Genomic DNA, 22,199 nt, shown 5'->3' with positions numbered 1-22,199 from the left:
CGTTATATCCGGTGGAGAGTGGACGCGTGTCGCGAATCGCGATCGGGAAATCGTTTCGAAAACTCGATTGCAACACACCAAATCGGTACAAGGCGGTCATGCTCGTTAGCCCCGGCGTTTAATTCGCCGCTCGCCACCCTGGAAATTGCGAATCTCGCGCAAGCTTCGGCCTCGAGCCTCCTCGGGCCTGTTCAATTAAGACGCGCGAACAACGCTGCTAATTAGCCAATAAATATGGAAACGCACGGCGAGCCTCGCCTCGTGTGCGTGTTAATTGAATGATTAAAATGTTAATCGACTCTCTCGAACCGGAGTGGTCGCTTTTTCGTTTCGTTCGGATGACACCTATTTGTTTCGCCTTTTTACGAGCGTATTCGATGAATCTGCTATGTGGTCGTTTACAAGTTTAGCAACGTTCAAGTAAGAACAAGATACATCTGGAAGATTTAAAAAAGAGTACATTTTGATGAAGAGTTTATTTGAAAACTTCATTATGTACGTTTATCTTGTTTCGTTGAGATATAGATTGTCGAGTACTATTAAAACGTTCGACGATAAATAGCCACATAATTCAATGTTGAAATACATCTTTAAATTTCCTCGCCGTGTAAGGCTCAGCGATTTTCTCGACCCTCGTAGCCCCAATTTTCACTGTAATATATCGCGTTTAATGCCTCCGCGAGCCCATTCGTTTCGAATAATCGATCCTCCGCTTTGTATTCAAATTGAAAAATATTCCGCTCGCTGACGACGAGTGATCACCGAGCAATTCAATTGGCCGCCTTATCTAAGAGCGAGGCTGCACCCGCGAAATTAGGGGTCCGCCCGCGTTTCGTCAACCCTGAATTTTATTAGCTCTACCCTCCAGGAGTTCGTGGCTGGTGGTGCGAAAAGCTTAATCGTCTAATCGAGCTCCGATCCACGCGCAACGCCCATCGAAAATTCGACGGATTCGCTGGTTCGAGGGATGAAGTTACATATATCCCTCTTGAAAACCAACGCAACATCTGTCGTGACGATTTTCTCTTACGTTAGTAATATCGTTGAGATCTTGATTATCCCGAGTGAGAAAATTCAGATGAAAAATATTTCGTAACTGGCCATCTTTGTAGAAAAAAGCGATAACTTTGTAACTTCTTCAAACACGTATTTCGTCAAATACTCAGGAAATTATGGAGAAAGATTGTACCTGTATATTTTCTCTTAAATGACACGAAACATCACATCGTTGTTAAGAAAAGAAAAAGGACGAAAGACAAGGAACAAATTGCCTATCACAGGCTAAATGGCTTGCACTTCTCTCGAGATCAGAAAAACTGAGAAAAAAAAAGCGAATACGCATTTGCCTGGATAAAGCGGCGCATCTGGAGAACGAGAATTCCACGCGAGCCGAGCCGATCGAAGAACGGTGCAACAAGATGCATTAACCCATTAGTGCTCGAGTATGCATGCGAGTGAATCGTCTGACAGAGATGAAGCTACTTCTTGTTACGCATAGCTGGCCGTACGTAGCGTAGGTGTAACGCGAAAAAATAAAGCGCGAATGCACTTCGACTGATATGTGGGTTAATCGACGGGCAAAGTGGAACGATGCTACCTGGTGCCTTCTCGTTAAGAGGTGGGCTGAGTCTTCCGGGTCTTCCTGTTCATTTTTCTGGGCTAACTCTTTCAGTTCTGTAAAGTGCGCTGGGTTTAATTTCCATATATTTTGGAAAATATCTAAGAAAGTCATAAATGGATATTTATACAAATTCATATCTTAATGGATACAGTTAAAAGATTGGGAAATGAGATGAGAAAAGTATGATTCTTCTAAATATTATAACGATTGTATTGACCATTTATATCTTTCAAATTCTCAATAAATGCAGGAAGACCGTAGTCTAGTTGTAAATTGATAATTATTTGTGTCGTAATATCGCGAAATGATTATAACTCCGGCCACAAAACATTAACAGAAGATATCCACACGTGAGATATCTATAACGACCGAAGAATTAAATGCTCGTGCTATGAAATTAATTAAGCTATTAATTAAACCAGATTATGAGACGGCTTAATCTAAAAAGGAAATCGCAGATATCTAAAATTAAAGGAAACTGCTGTGAAAGTAACTCTCGTCAAGTAACTCAATCATGATCGATAGATGGGCGTTATTAATTCACTGTAACTGTCCATAAAACAAATCACCAGGGCACCGCGCGTCGCAGAAAAAGACTGATTGCATCCAGTTATACGGGACAGAACGCGTTTCTGGCAAAAAACCAAACTACGCTAACGACGCGCTCAACCCAAATATGAGAATTCCGAGCGGATCGGGGCGCGAGACAAGCCGAGATAAATCCACGTACAAGGTATTCCAAGGTCTTCCCTTTTCTTACACGCTAAGCTCACCGTGACCCGTTACATTTACGGGGCGGAAGGCGTGGCGTTTTACGGTTTCCTCGTAGAAGAGACGTCGCGTCGGGGGTAATCGCTAAAGCTCGATTGCATAACGCGATATCAACGTCGCCTATTCGAAGGAAACGTCGTGACGCGCCATAAACGACATCACATTCCTCTTTTACGCCTTTTTTGTCTTTTTTTACTATTTTGTTCTTTTCTGTGCCCCTCCTCTCTTTCTTGCACGAAGGCTGCACGAATATCCGAGAAGTTTTGCAATTGTCATGTCGCGAGAATACGGTTTCGTTAAAATGGCTCTCACGTTCTCTGAAGAACAATGAGCATCGCGGAATGAATTGATGCGACTCTCGTCACGGACCGATCCTCCGCAGGCAGACGATTACGCGATACGGTAGCATGAGATTTAATTCGAACGACGTTTGGTTGTGAAATAATTGAAAAACTAATCAAACGATATTTTGTGCAGGTGTTATTGTAGCAGATCTTCGTTACAGTTTTTTATTGAAATTCGTACTGCTCAATTCTTCCCACAATGGAGTTACTCTAATTTCTGCGCGCGCTCTTCCATCGTATTATTCTTTCTCCTTTGAATATATATAAGGACCCTCGTTTGCTCCTCTCACACGTACTGTTTTCTATGCGCATTTGTTACGCTTGGCACCTTTTGCTCCAGGTGTTCGAAGATTTTAATTTTCAAACGACACGGACGCTACTCCGTTGAATATCTCGCTGAAATATGCAGTGCAAATGTTAAGTGAGCGTCGACTTCATGAAAGTGAAGAACCGAAGCAAAAACGTGCTTCGTTTGCTATTTAAACGTAAAAATCTGTTAGTATAATGCACTTAGTTTTCCTTGGGTCAGTACATACGTCCGCGACAAGCTCGATTCGTCTACGTTATTTAACGATACGTAGACGGATCAGACTTGTATCATTTACCCTTGTCAATCGTTGTCCTGTCGGTACACATATACATTTCCCCGTAATCTCGCATGCAAATCGGCAAAATAGAGGCTGACATTAGCTGTCGAGCCCAAACAACGTAAATAACTCGATGAAATATCGAGAGGCGACATTATCTGCGATTCTAGAAGGCGATACGCGATCCACTTTCGTTAACGGCTTCAGCTATGTTTCCTTTCCTTTATGTAATAGAATTGTTACAACATTAATGATTCTTAAACTAATGCAAAGTAAGCAAAATTTCCGATGCATGTTTACATCGAATTGCGAAATTTTCATTGTCGAGAAAATTGTCAAATCTCTGGAGATCATTTTTCGCGTCGATATGAATAAATGTGTAAATCACTACGTCCACAATGAAACTACGAATCTATCGTCACGCGAGATAATATCTATCGAGACACGCAAATTCGTTCAATCGAAAACGGTTCCTGGTAGACGAAACGTTCGATGAGCATATTGCGGTACACACCGAACCGATCTATGACTCGTTTAAGAATCTTTGACACCCGTTGCGCCAGGCTCGAGTTACGTACGTGCTCTTCATGAAAAATGAATGGGTGACCTGATGGCTTATGCGGCATTACGCGGCGCGTGTACATGTGCCGCGTAGAAATGAGTGGAAAACGTAACTGTACCTTAATATCTCCTCTGCGAGATGTCATCGTTGAAAACGTGTCGGTTACTCTCTTGGGCTTTGTTCATTGCCGCTTAATAGCGCCGCGAACGTTTATGGATAACTATACGATACGAACAGGTTGATGGGGAGCATTTGCGAAATGTAGAATGCCAGCGTTAACGTGCAACTGGATGTGACTACATACATGGTGATCCACTCATCGTGGAACGACCGACAAGTGATATTATGTGAAAAAATAAATCTAAGGTATAGGTAATTATGTTTTTCTAATATGTTGTTTCGTTTTCGATAAAATCTAATGTGAACGTTCGTCTAATATATGTGAACGTTCGGTTAATTAATGGCTCGGTACAAAAGTGTAGAATACAATTATTCCGTTTAAGGCATCGTTTTTCAGAGTCACGAAAAAGTCGTGTTTCATATTTTTGATGTATCTTTTCACGCCCTTGCAAATTATACCATAATTACTGGGACACCCTATACAGTATGATATTGCCATGTGTATTACTATATGTTGCGCGTCTTGGGTAAATAGCCGTAAGAAACGCTATTAAGATCATGTAAATTGTAAATGACACTCGAGTGAATAAAAGTAGCTCGATGTATAATAAGTGAGAGCATGTCTAGTTAAAGCAATCTATTAAATGTTTAAGAAAAACGTGTTTTAAAAAGCGAGGCCTGTCATACGATAAAACGAGGAACAAAAACGATCGATTTGGTTCAGTGCGGAGTCAAATAATTGGCCTTAATTTATCGGCATACTTTTGTACGCTATCTCTGCGTACTAAACTCCGCTCACTAAACATCCTATGCGTCGAACGAGTTCGCGTTTCATGCATATTTAAATAATTATCGTTCTTTGGTATTTTCAATAATTAGAACTTTATTCAACTACCGTAATAGAGTGGCTCTCACGGAAATCTCTTTTCCATTTGATCCAAAGAAAATTCTATACGTATAACTTCTACTGGAATCTTTTAATCGTAGATGTTCAGAATGGTTTAAGCCAAGTTTGAAACTGAAACTGTTTCGTGCTCTTTCACAACTCGATGCTACCGATCGAACGTTAATTTATTGCTTGCTTTCGGGTATTCTCTCACGAAACTTCATTCGTATTCGGAAGAAAAATAGCACAGTTGCCGGTGAAGCAGTGGAATCGGAGAGAAACGCGAATTGTCATTCGCGAGATTCGTTGGCGAAGGCCGCCGGCGTAGTTGCTTCGCTTTTATTTACAGGTCTGACGCAAAAGCTGTCGGAAGGAGCGCAGAATTTGGCATACAATGGACGAACACAACTCGGCATTCACTCACGAACGAGAAAAGCGTCGAGGAACGTTCACGGGCCCGCCGATATTCGTGCCACTGGGTTACTATACTTTCGAGTTCAACTAAATCGGCCACGTAGCTACTGTTCTCTGGAATTATCGTGGCTTTCGTAAAACGACGAGAGTAACATTTCGCAAACATCGGTTTCTTTGTCTCTCCTTTTGTTTTTCATCGAATGCTCGGCTTGTTGCTTCCTGCTTCGCCCGTTCGCCTATTCCGTTCAGACTTTTTGGTTCGTTCTCGTACGAGCGTAGATTAATTAATGATTTCTTCCGGTTATTGCTCGCCAGTGTAATAATACACATTTACGAGTGATCTAGATTACGAACGAGCAATCGAACATCGTATCAGTGTGTGGCGTTTCACTGGAGGCGCGTCGCGAAGACCTAGAAGATTGCTCCACCGGATTGGCCTGTAAGTAGGAAATCCCTTCGATTCCCCTTTCGTAGAAATGTTTCTGCCACAAATTACAAACCTATCTACGATTCGTAGAATCACGCGGCGAGTTCCATCGCGACATCTCCATTATTGATTGAAATTGATCGCCGTCGAGTTTAAATGGCTGCGCGCACATCGAGATATATCCATCCTTTTCATTATTTCTTCTCTTTAGATCGAACTATTCGCCGAGCTAGGACTTTCGCTTGGGGAATTTGGGAGATCAGGAACTTTCCATTCAAAATTTTCGCTGGAAGCACGTGGCTCGAATGTCCTATTAGGATAATAGACGACTTTCTTGAACAAAGTTAGTTATGACTCTATAACGCATTAAAGTGCAACTATGACACAATCTGTTTTAAAACCGATGACTTTTGAGGTGTATAACGTGTAAGCTTGTTTGATAAAGAAACGAGTGGATGAATTCGTAATAGCAAAATATATTGAAATAAGTATAAGTAGAGAGATAGTGTATGCCAATTTTGATCGTCGCTCGCTCGATGCTACAATACCAAGAGAATATCATAGGAAGCACGTCCGTACATTTCTATTAACAGATGTTACCATAAAAAGTTAACCTTCTTACGTAACTCTAGCCGAAGATTACAAGAAACAGTAATAACAATCTAGAGCTTATAATCCAAAACAGTTAGTATTCAAAGACACAATAATATGGATCTTTCTCAGTTTTGAACTTCTCCATTTCAACTTGAAACTTTTTTTACGGCCATGGCCCGCTACACTTTTCATATTATTCTCACATACCCTAACAAATCAACGATGCGTTTGTTCAAATATAACACTATAAACCTACAAGACTCTATTATATACACTTGTTAATATCCAATCGATCAAGTACCTCATCGTGTGATTACATACCTCCACGACTAGACAAATGTATCTAGTTGAATATGATACATTTGAGCGTAGCATATAACCCTAGGATTATATGAGCGTCTAATAACTACATAAATATAGGCACTCGCGACTACAAGACCATATAAGTTCCATATTCGACGCGTCAAGATTACGCGTAACAAATGTATGTACGAGTGTCGCAATTCGGAACTCCTTGGCGAATCCGTTCAAGGACGCGGGATGGAGTCCAGTGAACCTGGGGTTCGTTAGCTTCGAAGAATAACGCGAGATCCGCGTAACGAATATGTAATGCCCGTGCATACGCACAATAGCATACTTGCGATGAAAGTGGCTTGTAATCCAGGCTGAGCGTCGCGAGGGATTCATACTTATGTGTCTCGTTAGCCGATTAAGGAGTGTCCGTACGCCGATTCAGCAAAAAGGACGATCGAACGTGCCGCGATGATGCTTCCTCGCATTGTCGCGACCGATCGCGATCATTTTTTTATGTTTCAGCGACTCGAACCGAACGAGACACTGTTAACTGGAATGAATGTTACGAATTGTCTCAAACGAATCTAAGTGATGGCGGGGCTTGCGGGTAGCAGATTAGATCTGCGCTTATGTTTAGGTTACTCGTGTAGTCATGCGATATCGCGAGTACCTATGCGCTACACACTTTACACACGGAACTCGATACGATCGTATGACCAGGTCTTTTTCAAGTTTACCGTCAGAGTAATCGAAATAGTGGATTATACGAATTTTGCTTAGCCCTTTCTGTACACGAAAAACTTACTTTACCTTTTTCAGATTATTCTTCGGCCGATCCATACATCTCATCACTTGTTCCGAAAGAATAAAAAAATCAAATCCTCACAGCAAATCCTCACAGCAAATCCTCAAAGCAAATCCTCAAAGCGAGTCCTTGTGTGTGACCTCGCGATCAAAGTTCGCCCACTGGATTCGCATAAAGCCGTATATTCCCCGAAAATAAATGGTAGTGGCGTGTTTACGAGTCCGGATTCCGTGAACCCGCTCCAGCTTTGACATCCAGCTCGTTCGCAAGGACATCGATTCCGTGCACTCTCCTTTCTCTCGTTGAGAACTCAAGCCTTTCCAAGCGTAGAATCTAAATACGAGTTACATAGCTTCGACTAAACGTCGATTACGAACTCAATGAAATGTGCTCGATTCGTTGGTCACAGCAAATAATTACGGATCAATTTTTCTATATCACAGATATTTTAAAGAGTTTGGATCGTTAAAATCAAGTCTCTTTCCATTCGTTACTAGCATTTGCTCGACACAGCAACATTACGTCAAAGTTAATACGAGACGAATCAGATTTCTTGATATGTAGAACGTTAACTGGTAGTACAGTTCATAATCGTCCGTCCTTGGAATACCACGACATTCCTCGGCGACGCGGAATCGTGTCACTCTCATGATCGAGCCAAGGTCAAGACGAGTTCGATCCTCCGCCCTGCTGCACGATTTTTCCAAGAACAGCACCGGGAATAAATTAAACGTCCAGGGTCAGCGAGTACCCATGAGTATTCTTACCCACGCTGGAAAACGTCTAACGGTGATATCTCAAGCTTCTAATTACATCCCAGGTGGCCAGGTCGCTTTATCATAAGCGGACCGACGCTCTTTTTCCATCGATTCTACGCTCGTGCAACTCACGCTCGCTTATGCTTGGGAAAAGTGATCGTGGCCGTTGACTGTCGTCACGCGAGTAATTTATTGGAACCGAAAGGATGCGCGTTGATCCTTAATAACACGCTTTCAACAAGGATCCAAGTGATGAATGCGTTGTGACCGCAATTGGGCCTACGCGCGTTTTGTACTTGTTCCTCGCGAGCTGGGAAAACGACTTTGTCGCTTTGCCATTTTTCGCTACTCGTTGTTCCTGATATCGCTCGTTAAGTCCGCGATTCCTTATTCGTACAAGCAGGAAGAAAAAGGGACATCGGGGATTAGGTGGTATGCAGAACATGGTGCGTTTCTTGTTGAGAGATGATCCTATTTTGTAAACGAGCGTGAACATCGAATTCAAAGCCCTATTCTAACATCCTATATATCAGTTTGCTCCTCCTACTTAATAACTAGGTGGCAGATGTTTATGCGCATTCGTGTTCCTATAAACGCAATCAAAAAACTAGTAGCTAAATATTTCTAGATTTATATCGTTAGTAAACTAACCATGCTGTTCTTCTCATTTCCTGTTGGTCTTTGTACACCTCCAGGCATCTTTTTCTTTTCGAATACTTTATTCATAATAAAAGAGATAGCAATATTATATTGCATACTAAAACCAAATTCTTAAGGATTATTTATATCCTTATGATTAAGGATGAGAACAGCAGACTTAAATATTGTAACTAGTACTTTGAATATTTTATATACTTCTGGATAATATGTGAATAGCGTTCATTTCTGCACCTTTCAATTTCCTATCCTCTGCTCATACAAAAATCCTAAAGAAGAGCAATCGCAATGAATATCTCCACATCAGCACTCGAATCGATTTCCTTTCCCCCCCCTTTTTTTCAAGCATTTCAACCCCTTATTCACGTCTTTCTATTACGTATCAGCCTCCCTTCTACACCAGACATCGTTGAACGATCAAAGCGAGGGGAGAACGGAACTGGTGCTCTCGCGAAAAGCAGGCAAAAGGTCAGCAGCGTCGAAATCGCGATATTCCATTCGTGGACGGTATTTCTCACGGTCTCGTTATCGCGCAAACATTGTGATTTGTTTGCACGAGCAGTAACGAACGGCGATGGAGGCGTGCGACGCCAACCGATACTGCGAATCGCGCGTCGAGCAATTAATTGAATCCCGCGTACACGTGCGTAAACGAATTTACTGGCACGTGCCAGCGGATCGAACGTGCGTTTCGAAAGTCCCTGCAGGGCTCTCTTCCGCTCGATGCACCCGTATAAATAGAAACGGCTGTGTCACGTTCGAACCGAGTCTGCGAATTGTTGGTCGGTCTATTTCTGCGACTCGAGGTGGACGTCTTGGTGTGGCTCACGTTTTTTTGAAATATTTGTAGCGCGAAGGGTGGACAGAAACGGTGACGGCTTAATTGCGGTGCTTTTCGGTAAAAACAGATGCTGGAGGTTTAACGCTCGAGTGAGTTTAGGGGGAGTTATTTGTCGAATCCTTTGAGTAGTTCTTCGGGGAAGGGATTCTGATGTCATTGAATGTTATTAGTACGAGGATATATTTATCGAATGTCGAAGAACATTCGAAAGTTTGTACTTCTTGTTGAAAAAAAGAGAAGATATTTGAATAAATATCAAGAAAGTTACTATAAAAATTATCCATTTTAATTTCTTTTTCATTTGAATATGAATATTTGAATGCGAATGTAAGTTTGAAAAGTTGAATTTAGAACTATAGAGATAGACATCTACCATCCTGTTTTTCGTGTATAAGTTGCATTGACAAAAAATTATATCCTGATATTTCAGCAGCATCTCACGCAGCATCTTCAGAAGCGATATCGATATCAATAAAGGAAAAGATAACCGTGATGCTGACGATGTATCAAGATCGCATAATTATATAATTCATCCTGGACACCGGTCTTCTACCAGGAAGTTATTACGATATCCGATTTCTATGTATACTAAAATCAATACACCCTTTATTGCTTAGAATTATACAAATATTCCTTCTACTACTATTATGATACGAACCAGCAACACCTCTTCTCGAACCACAGCTAAACAAGTTTAACATCCTGCACGCGTCAAGCATGCGAGACGACGAAGCAATCGATGATCTATCAAAAGAAATATGCTCTCAACAACTTCATTCGTTCTACCATGATACTTCTTTCTCTTCGACGAAGAACAAAAATAAGAGTCGCGGAGGAATCGATGCTTCGTGCTCGATGGTTCTATCGGAGACGGCGGAATATCAAAACCAGTCTCACGTGTGGCGAGCCACGGGCAAAAACCTGTGAAAACCACGAGGCTCGGCGAATGGCTCGATAACGACGTTCAGTACCAGCAGCCAAGTGAAATTTTACACCGGATGCAATCCGAGAAACGGCACAATAGAAAATGCTGTCCGCCAGCCTTTTATCGACGTTCCTTGCGCAAAAGCGAACCGTGCCTCTATTAACGAGCCATGCGGGACACTTTCCTGCGCCGCGTTTTTCATTCTCTCCTCTCCTGTCAAGCCAGCCCCAGCCAACGATCGATCGTCCCAGCCATATGGCACGGAACTCGCGCTGAGATTCACCAAAAAGGGTGTTTGTTGAATCGCGGGATGAGAATGTTTCGTATTTTATGTGTTTCGGGAATTAATTGGGAAAAACTTTGGACTTTTCAAGTTGCAAAATGGATCGACAAATATCTGACGAAGTTGATATTGTTTTATAGAATTTTTAAAGTTCGCGAGTTCTATTAGGAAATTTTTAGATACTGCCTTGTGATCGACGCTATTTGCTTTACGAAGAGTAAACACAGTTGCGTGACAAGACATATCGTTGGTGTTATCTATCTATTTTCGGTACTTTCCGCTTAAACGTGAGAATTCGATGTTATTTGACATTCTTCAACGTTATTGAGCAAGGAGTTCTGTAGAATCAGATGTACTGTTCATCAATGGAACGGTATTCTTCGAGCAAAATGCTCGTACTACTTCTAGAAACTGTGTCCATAACGATGACAGACAATCTGCGGTCATGCGATGAGCTGCGCAAAAAATAACCGCTATCGCGCGATGAAATAATTAACGTGAGACTGCATTTTTACTCTATCGAAATTCGCGTCTTACCTCTTGCATTCTTTTATCGCTACATTTATTCCATTATCCTTCGAACGTTTAAAATCACCCGAATCCTGTATACTCTCACAAAAATGTCACCTATGGAAACTTTAAACACGTAAAAACGCATAGAATACGTGAACCTATCGTATATACGTAATAGGTAGAATAAAAATACGAAAAGTATGATATCTTTGAAGATACATGGAATGTGAAGTAAATTTCTAACGGAAGTCTAATAGTAAACAACAAAAGAAGTGTCATAATCAAAAAAGAGGGTAGTTGCACTCGTCGCAGCGTCCTTGCCGCCGCTGCACCCTCCCACGCGCTTGATCGATCAATCGACGACGAATAACGTCGTTCGATCGCGGTGCGTGGAGCGTGTAGAAGCGAGGGCGACTGGTTCGAGCGGGTTTCCGAAAGGAAAAGGCATTCCAGGCCGCAAAGTGGCGGATCGCGCGCTGATTGGAGGACGGTATACGCGGGCCGTTCGCGCGTACGTGTTTGGGACAGGACTGTTGGCTGGCTGGCTGGCTGTGCAGCATGTTCAGACAGGGAAAGGAACGGAGCGGAACCGAACGAACTCTCCGACTTCTAGAGAAAGAGAGAAGGACGCGTCGGTGAGAGTTTAGAGGCGAGTGTCGAGTAGAGCGCGGCTCGAATGGAATGGAATCGCGTGTGTGCTCCTAGATCGTGTTCCGCTCGGGCCGGCGTTCGCGTCAGTGTGCGTGTTGCATACGTGCTGTACCGTGCTGTGCCGTGTGCGCGGGATTAGAAGAGTCGCACCAGTAGGCCACTGGCGCTCGACGCCTCTGCGTCTCTTTTTCCGGCTCGCGCGGCTCCGACCTACCGTAAAACGATGATCCTCGATCCGCTGATGGATATCGATCGCTAGCATCGATTTGTGAATCGATCGAACGCCGTACAAACGCGTTTTGCGGGAGTTTCTCTGGATTATTCTTCCAATTCTTCGATTCGATCAATGGATGTTGACATTTGATATTTTGTAGTTGGTATTAACTTACTTTCAAATGAAATTGTGAACGGTCACGTGTATTCGTGCTTTTGACCATCTCGTAAGATTGGAGGATTTTAATCATCGACTGTCAGGATACAACGAAAGATCGAGAAGGATTTAGAGCGGTCGAAGAGCGGCGAGCACCGTTGCGGCTGATAGATCGCCGTATCCGCTGGCTCGATCTATCGCAAGGCTCGCCCTCGAAGACCGATCGCGTGACGCGAGAAACAACTTTCGCGCTAGCAAATTGCCCGCGCCCTCCGATCCAGCCTCTCCCCTTAAACCGTCTGGAATCTATTACATAAAAAGTATTTGTAGCCTTTAGACAAACTCGCGAAACATTTTTGGAACGAGAGAAGTGTGCTAGTCATTTTACGTTTCAGAGTCGAGTGCGTAGAAACGACTCGCACGCGAAATACTACTCGTGTTTCTAACATAAGTGGAATCCTTGGCGACGGTTTTGAAATAACGAGGCCTTGGAACATGCGAAACAAAACGCGAAAAAGCGAGTAACTCGGGAAAGAACGAGCTCGCAATTCAGTTGTACCGTAATGTAAAATCGAACCAGGCGGAATTGCACGATATTAGGTGTAAACTATCGGTATTGGTTTCTCATCGTGGTACGGGAATGATTGCACGCGCAGAAAAATATTTTTAAACGCGAATGGACGTGCAGATTTTTATTTGGTGCGCTATCATTACGGTGCACAGGAGCGGGTAATATCGGCTTGCAATGTTGTTGAGGATGAGATTGCGGAACGATTGTTTGGGTGGATAACCGCGAATTACGTATAGTGTCGGGGATTTGTGACTCGGCTTCCGATACCATTGCAAGCGCGCAAGTGGCAGAGAACGAGTCGGTTACGGTATCTCGTTATCGTCGCGTTAAAGCATCTGAAAATTTTCGAAGGAAGAACTGGAATTTCGTTTTAGTTTGGAAGTTATTAGCGGAAAGAAGTTGCTAATTCGACGTTGATATTAATAATTTCGTTTGTATGTTTTTGCAAAGAATTAAAGCAAGCAGAAAAATTGCATAATATTGGACCAGGTTAGTGCATCGTTACGTAACATTGATATGGTCAAAAGGACGGTATTTATAAACTGTCTGTCAACAAACAGTTTTGATAAACGAAAAAGTTCCAGTGAGTTTGGAAAGTCTGAAGAGTTGAAATAATTATCTATCAAACTCGATGTCCTAGAAATCCATTTTTATGTTGAAGCTATTAATATCGCGAGGAGAATATGAAACGCGTGAAAATTAGTTCGACGCTTATCTACGAGCGGATCGAGAAGCAGCGTGAGGAACCGGCGGCGCCCCCGGTTCGCGAAATACCCTCGTAACGACGATGACGCGCGTCGAGTAGTTATTTCGGATGTACATCATCGAGGAAGATAGTGGGGACGACGGCGGATGCCGTCTGATCTCCGTCCGTCAGTGCGTCGACGCTGACGGAGCGCGTGAGACATCGTGCCCGGAAAACCGGCGTCCCGACGAAGACGACGTCGACGCCGCTAGCCTGCTGGACGTCAAGTGTTTCCCACGTGTGCACAAGACACCGTATATCCTCAAGAAGTCCGCCTCTCTGGACGAGAAAGGTCGTGAGTCGAAGAAGGATCAGTTCCTAAAGTCTTCTCTTCGTGTCGACTTGAAGCCAGACCGGTCGACCGTCGAACCTGTCGCGTCCCAAGACGAAAACGAAATCTCGCGGAATAAAATAATCGAGGAGAGTGCGATTTGTGTAAAAAACGAGAAGCTGGAAATTTCCATTAAGTTATTAGAAGTGGTGAATTGCGAGAGCGTCTACGATGACCAAGGATACAAAACCACGGTAAACTTTCAGTACAAAGATACTCTAACGAGAGCCTGTAATGCATCGAAACTCGAAAAAGCACGCGGACTGAAGAGAAGCGCGTCCGCGCCCGGAAACGGCTCTTGCCAAGTCTCAGAGAACCAGGATACCTCGACGACGACCAAAGACAGTGACAGCCAAAGCAACTCGAAGGATCGCAAGGAAACCAAAGACTTCGTGTTCGTGAAGAAAAGCCCGTCGAAAGCGTCCGCAAAGGCGGATGGCGGTCAGTTGACTAGATATCGTTCGAGGACGAACAGATCGCAAGAATTCGCTACAAAGACCGAACAGTTGATCGCGAGACGCGGCCAGCAAGATTATCCGGCGCGAAGAGCCAGAGCCTCCTCGTTCGTGATCGAGAGGAAGAAGTATCGCCAGGCTGCAATTACATCCTCGAGGTCCAGCGAGGATCTGTCGAGGTGTTCGTTGAGCAACAACGAGACGACGGAGGCCGATGGAATGCGGAATTGCAACAGCGCCGTGGCGGGCGTTGACGAGAACGAAGGATGCGTCCTGATCGGGGTCCGATCCCTCGAGGAGGGCCCCCAGCTGCCTCTGATTCCGCGACAGGACGACAGGTGTACCAGAAGGGACAGGGAGCGCGCCAGGATTTTGCGGCGGAGAAGAATCAACGGAAGATCGGCCTCGGTGCCTAGGGTGCATGTGAGTTCAGATTTTAAAGCAGTTGACAAGTGCTCTTGCGTTCGCTTTCGCGATTCTTTGTTGCTTTCGCGTGATTAGGTGGATTAAGAGTAGTTCTGAATTCCCAAAAATCTTATTTTACAAACATATCGCATCTGACTTGAGTATATAACGTTATTGTGGTATGTTAAGAGCTTTTTGAATACTGTTCTCTTGATTAAAATTAATTCCAAACGCTGAAGTTTGGAAATACCGTAGTCTCGAGAGCGTTTGAACCAGTCTTTTTCCGAAAAGTAGTCAGTTGAGCGTCTCAAATATTCCACAGCCTCCTCGCTCTATTTATATTCACCGCTTCCTTCGCATTGAACTAGATTTCCATCCACGACCTTCCCACCAAATTTCTCTTTGAAAAACCGGCCAAACAAACTCAACGAAAAAACGAAACCCTTCTTCGAAGAATTATTCCTCTCACGGAACGAAAGTGAAATACGTACATGATACGATTCGATAGTCGGATGATTTACTATGGCCTAAAAACAACCGCAACATCCCCTCGCGTTCCTCTCGTATCGCAATGTAGCGACTCTATGCAAACGTCAGCCGAGGGGAAACAAAGAGAAGAACTCGCTGAATCGAACGATCCTCTCGCGAACGTTAAAAGCACGCCTATCGGTTTGCACGGCGCGTTACTGCTCTCTTCCTACCATTCGTAGCGCATTCTATTGCGCGAGTAAATCACGGCGCGGCATCAACCTGCTAAAATGCATCGCTTTGTGAACCCCCCGTCGCGCTCCGCCGCTGTCACGGATACGATCGCGGTGTTCTTAAAGGTGCAGCCACACGGGGAAGCTGCGAACAACGGTGAAACGCCAGCGTGGTATTTAGACGCGGGCCGATCGCCTCTTGCGAAAGCCACTCTTCGGATATTTGCGTCGGCGAGCGCCTCGACCCGACTAGGAATTTACCTGGTGCGCGCCACGTTGTTCTCCCCCGTGTCGTTTCAACGCGACTACGAACGCTCGATCGACATGCGTGTTCACGTGGGTGAAAATGAATCGGTTGCATGAATCGAGCAAGCATTCAACCTGTTGGGAAATTTTTGTACACCGAGAGAAAGGATGTTTCCGATTCTTGATGGATGATGTGTGCTTTCCAGTCGAGCCATCTCCTTTTTTAGGCGCTTGTATTTTGCCTCTGAAAGTTATTATCCCATGTCCAATAAAGGATACTGTATAGTAAGATAGAATTATTGAGTCACTTGAGATTCAACATCTCAAAATTTAATTGTAATCTTTGCATAGAATAATGAAACTCGTTATATGTTATGACACACTATTAATCGTTGACGAAAGAATGAAAAAATATCGTATAGCTTAGATGCAGTAAGAGAAAATAAAACAGAAAATGGTACAAATATATTCTATCATACCCTAGGCGTGTAAATTCGTTGATAACTTATAGCACTGAATTATAGTGAAATTGCCTTTGATCCTTAGAAGTTTTGATATTAGCAATTTCAATTTTCCTTCCAAATTGAATCGAACGATCTCTCAGCGACAAAGCCCGAACTGTAATTCAAAACGGTCGATGTTTCTTGTTTGAAGAATAGCGCGGAATATCGAAGTTCGACTGAAGTTTCGAGGAGGTTCTAGCAATGGAACTCTACCAGTGTTCGCATTTTGCTTTAAATACCGTGTCTGGTACAACGTCGACGACAGTGGACTGGCATTCTTTTGCCTGTCGCCTATTGAAAAACAATAAGCGTTCCGTATCGCGAGCACGGTGACGCGAGTTACACGTGCGCCCGAAGTGCATGAGGATGATTAACGATTTGTTAGGTACACGCCTAACCTTTGATAACGACGGGCAAACAATTTAACAAGCCTCATAGATAATGCTTCGCCATGCCACGATATATGTGTGTAGGTATAAATTACTCCGCGTTGGAATGTAGTTCAAGAGACCTTGAAGATCGAAATATCGCAACACATCGAATTATACTACAGAGTATACTTTGTTTCCTCGTTTCGTTACGGTACTAGATGTTCTTCAGTGCTTAACGACGACGACTTTTTGCTGCGTTTCAGGGATTATCGATAGTTTACGCGACACAAAGCGCGGTAACAATGATGCAGTAATGAGCACGTTGAACAGAATTAGCATAATAATCTCGCATTAGCATAGCTCGCCTTGAGCGTGCAAGTATTCGAGCGTTAAAAGACCGTTGCCCGGTAATTTTGAGGCGAGGAAAACAATGGTGGTGTCGGTCAAAGGGAATTTCAAGTTTGATTCAACACGCTGTTCCTCACGGACCACCTTCGTTCCGAGTTATCTTTTCTATGCAACGATTACGACAGAGTAGGTTTATCGGTTGTTTACCGTGTCATGAATCTAATTCGCTGGGAATTTGAAGATATTTACGTGCTCCTACGAAAATTGCCGGCCACCAATGGCAGAAATGTTAATAGCACCAGTGGTTCAGCGAGTCGAGGTAAACGATACCGAAGGCTTAGGTCTAACGTTGCGGTCCAGTTCGAAACCACTTTCGTTTTTTCTTGCTCTCCCCTGTTAGCCGAAAGGAAACGACAACGATTCTTTTACGATCGCGACAATGCAAGGCGTGGCGTCTCTAGTTTGCAACTAGCGAGATTGCGACGACGATCGCTTTTCAAATGTCAGAACGATCAAAGAGGATGGAAATTTCCATTTAAATTGCAGAGATAGTGTATGGAGTTAATTATTTTCAGAGTAAACTTTGTAAGGAATTGTTCTGTAAAGACTCAAGAAGCTCTCCCGTAGGCATTAAAGATTAATCAAAATGTTTCTAAAAGTTTCTTGATAGACCCTGATGACCAAACGAAAGATTCTGTATCTGACACAATTAACCATCGCCAATGCCGCCAATGACGGTAACTTAGTGTACGTGGACGGCTTCTCTGTTGCACTTGTACGACGTCTGACCTGAATATATATCCTCGTTGCAGCCGTTTTCGCGCGATAGATCGCCTTCAATTTCGGCTTAAGAGGATTTTCAAACGGTCAGTCTTCTAAGTAAGCTTGAAATAATTTCTTCCTGGAATTTTACATTAAGCTATCACGCTCGAAAATTGCACTGCTGTCCGGTTATCTGAACTGCTTTAAACGTTCTTGTCACTACCAGTTTGGCACTTTTTCCTTGATAACCAAAACTCGTTTCAATTTCTGTTTTCTAACTTTTATCGAATTGGTTAAAAAATCTCCGCTGTTGGTAAACACAGGATATGTTTATCGATATCATATGACAGGCGTGAAAATTTGTCTGCTACGTAACACCGTGTATTTTCGTTTTGTAGTTTCGTTCGTGTAATATTATTTGCAAAATTTCGTTTTCCATATTAACAAATTTACCACTTTGATCAATTATCAATGAACTCTCAAGAAAAAAAAATTTCTGTTAATAACAACGATAACAAACGATCGTAGCTTAATGCTTGAAAGGAAATTCCTCCAATTCTTGCTCATGCCTTGATTACACAAACTCGTGATTCTTTAATTTAGAATCTCCGTAAAGTTTTCGACCACGAATGTGTTAACGCACCTCTCAAACTGGCGCGCGATAAGCAAAGTGCTTTCAATGAGTATTCGCAATTGGGTCTGTCTCCCAATGAAGGTCGTCTTTATTGAGCAGCGTCGATAACGAACATCGATCGAATGAATACCGGTGAATACTGGTGAATCGCGAGGAGAGGTAGATCGAACCAGGAACTGATCAATGCGACGTAACGACACTCGAGTGGAAGAACGGGTGTGACGTAATGAAGCTACTTTTGTCGATCCCTGTTTTCTATGATTTTGGAATTAATGGATACCTGGTTTTCAAACATTTCTTACGACAGAGGGAACTAGGAAACACGTATGGAGCTGCGGATAAATAAAAGTATCGACGTTCCGTGAATGCGTGTTTGCGTAACGCCCATTGGGAGGAACGTTGATTTATACGAAGTCCGACACGTGACGCGAAAGAAAATACTCGCAGACTTTTATTTATCAGCGAATTTGGAGCAGAAACATCCAGCGTGAGCATCGATGAAGTCGAATCGATTGTTGCACCAGGGTTGAGTAGGGTTTGACTGTTGCTTATCGCTGTTTTTGTTTTCTGGTACAAAATGGAGGATGTACGTGACTGTCGTAGTACTACGTTGAAAAGTTCTGGGCGTGGTTAATTGAAACGTAGTTAGAAATTATGTCAATGATTTCTCATTTCTATTCTCTACTGCGTATTATGTACTATTTATTGTTCTAAACTACCATGTTAGGAAATAGTAAGTTACATCGTTTTATGAGTGTAGCATCACGTCGGATATTGCGATTTATAAAAACACGTAATGCTACGTTGTTGATACTGAAATTGCAATCGTGTAAGGAAGAGTACTACATAGTACTCCTTTTTCAGCTCACTGTAATTGCTAATCACTTCGTAATCGAATCGGTGCATCGATCGCATAACCATCAGCTACAGATTTCTCCGATCGATGGTTCCGTTCGCACCGGAAGCCGGCTTTCCCTTCGCGACACGCAACGCCTGGAACTTCATTGGTATTCGCTCAAACTTTTAGCGTTGCGACAGAAAGGGGGTCCTTATCGGGCGAAACGATGCTATCGAGTATGATTCTTGGAGTAGAAAAGAAAGAAGAAAGAATGTCCGTATTTTTATTCATAATCGCCGGCGAACGGCGAATGATTTCGAATCGTAAGCGTTCCTCGAACGAGATAGGAATCGAGCCCTTGGAGACGCTGACGTTCGACAACTCATAACGAGTATCGAATCGAATTTCTCGCGATTATGCGCGATATATATGCGTCGAACTTCTCGGAAGCTATCGACGTCGGAGCGTGCCCGTCGAGAGAAATACTGCGAGCTCGACGAGCCGTGACGGAACGCTTTTGCTAAATAATACGCATGAAGGCGCAGATAAAACGTTCGCGTTGAACGTACCACCGAATCTCGACTTAACGACGTTACGTAATTCGGTCTCGGTTCCGTGGAAACTCGAGCTAAAAGAAATGTGGGCGGTCGGAGTGTACGTTGTGGAGCATTCTGTGAAATTCGCAAGAAAATCTATAACGGAAACTACCATCCGGCCATCAAGCGTTTAAGGAGACGCGACCGAGTTTGCAAAATATTCTAGATTATTTATTACTTTCATTACTCGTTGCGATGAGAAATTAATGTGCATACGACCTCCATTGCTCGAAAAGAGATGAAAATAGGAGAAAGTGACGTAAGTAAGGAAAGACAGTATAGAAAGAAGGTCATTATCGAGCATTTAATTTTGCAGATCGACTCTAATGATTAAACCACTTTAACCTTTTACCAATTTCTCGTAGTTGTACAAGTCGTACCATGACGACTTATCGATCAATCAATACATCGAGCAAGTAAAAGCTTTGTGAAAAACCGAATTCTTTTGCTTTCGACGAAAATAGTCGATGATAAATGATTGGCGATCCGGTGGTAGGAGCAGTAATGATTCGAACCGACGAACTTTCTACTCGGTCGCGAGAGACAACGAGTGGCCGGATTGTTGCCGGTTCTTTCACGTTGCCAGAGAGCGTAATACGGTAATTGCCGGTTGGTAATTGCATCGGCGGATTAATTTTCACCGGCCGATGTTTCAGCCCGATAAAGTTTCCTCTTGCGGCTGGTATAACACCGGAATTATATAATACGCGTGGGCAGCGAGCTTTCCTTGAACAGGAACAAAACAGGTGGAGCAATTTCATGCAAATCATGCAATTAATTCGATCGATGGTTACTGTCTGTAACTATGAACTACCCGGAACTCGTGGCATTTCTTGACTTTTAAATGGTAAGAGAGAAGCGTTTGAAAATTCATCTTGATCGTCTATTATCTTCCCTGATTTTTTGTACTAAATTTTACTTCGTAGTGATTTCACATAAAAGTAGTTAGACTGTGCAAAATATCCAAAGAAATTGTTTCAAAGCCTCAAAAAATGCGCCTCTACCATCTTCTATGTCCTCTACTGGTAAACTTCGATTTAAGATCAGGATTCTTCTGATACAGCTAAAACATCCATAGGGACGCGTTTCACGCATTCCCGCAACCTAAATTTCCCTGATCAGACGAACGCAGTCGGTGGCGATTAGCTCTCGTAACGTTCAACCCCATTGTTCCGTGTCGCGGAACAATGGTTATTCGAAAAAACGTCAACGCCTTTCTAGATCGCATTAACGCGCAACAAGAGGTCCTGACGGTCTACTGCGGGACTTGATTGCGCAATGATTCGCATGCCGCGTACAAAATATTCAGTCCAACCGATAGCGTTAATTGACGGGCCAGGACTCGTGTAAAGGTGGAATCCTATGTGCGTCCAATGCACACGTTTACGTCGGAAATAGTTTTAAACTTAAATCTCTGAAACCAAACGACGTTGCGAAAACAAACTACGTGATTCTGGTTTAGAACTGTTTCTGATGCAAACGCGTATGTCTTATACACACAGGAAATCCCGTCTTAAATCGCATTAATCAGAGCGTCCCGGCGCGACGTAACGCGACAATAATCCGGATTTCACGCGTGTACGAGCTCGGCTAGCACGCTCGAGCGAACTTTCGCACGATCTCCCAACGTTTTTCCTCGATGCGCTGCATTCCGCGTTTTCCAGCGGGAAAAGTGCTCGCCGAGCGCAACGACCGGCCCAGTTTTACGTAACGAAAGTGTGCGACGCTGGTTTTCTTTTGCCAGCGTCTGTAGACTGTCCGTCACGCGGAATTAGTCGCGGAATTATCCCTTGAAAACGAGGTAACGTGTGATTATAAAAGTAATGCGCTGGTTATGGTTGTTTTAGCTCCTATTTTAGGTTTGACAAATCTGATACAACTAGAACTTCAGTTCTCACTTATCACTCCCTCTCAAAAAAAAAAAAAAAAAAAAAAGAAAAAGGGAACCTATGATTACTATTACACCCTACACCCTATTACAGATACCCTATCTGCAGCTGGGTTATTTTTTTACACGTCCCTTCATTAAATTTTTATGTTCAGCTCCTATTTCCAACTAGCCGAACTTTCAAAAAAAGGAGTCACGTTCGGTGTAGACGTTCGGCGATATAATTTGAACTCTGACTCCCTTCATCGTAGATATTCTACGACTACCGTGCCTTCATCACTCTTTAAATATTCTGTGTATTTCACATGATCACGACTTCTTCAAATAACGATCTTCATCATGCGTACCATTTTAATGACGATCTCTTTGATAATTTCTCTTA

The 22,199-nt window shown here is 43.2% G+C and overlaps 1 protein-coding gene across 3 annotated transcripts in view; it reads left to right on the top strand.

Moving 5' to 3' along the window:
* Positions 1-22,199, top strand: part of LOC100745489 (puratrophin-1) — a 137,945-nt gene that overhangs the window by 88,818 nt on the left and 26,928 nt on the right. Inside the window, exons 1-2 of one of the 3 annotated variants that reach the window (XM_012381907.3) lie at positions 12,092-12,426; positions 13,656-14,948. The exons of 1 other annotated variant lie outside the window; for it this stretch is intronic. In XM_012381907.3, coding sequence (XP_012237330.1) covers positions 13,809-14,948 — 1,140 coding nt within the window. In that variant the 5' untranslated portion in view covers positions 12,092-12,426; positions 13,656-13,808. Of the gene's footprint in view, positions 1-12,091; positions 12,431-13,655; positions 14,949-22,199 lie in introns of those variants that run through there. One more of the 3 variants, XM_024365558.2, reaches the window with a different exon arrangement.

Source organism: Bombus impatiens, unplaced genomic scaffold (assembly GCF_000188095.3).
Source record: "Bombus impatiens unplaced genomic scaffold, BIMP_2.2 scf_0136, whole genome shotgun sequence".
Classification (NCBI taxonomy): Eukaryota; Metazoa; Arthropoda; class Insecta; order Hymenoptera; family Apidae; genus Bombus; species Bombus impatiens.
This window is presented reverse-complemented; position numbering and strand designations above follow the sequence as displayed.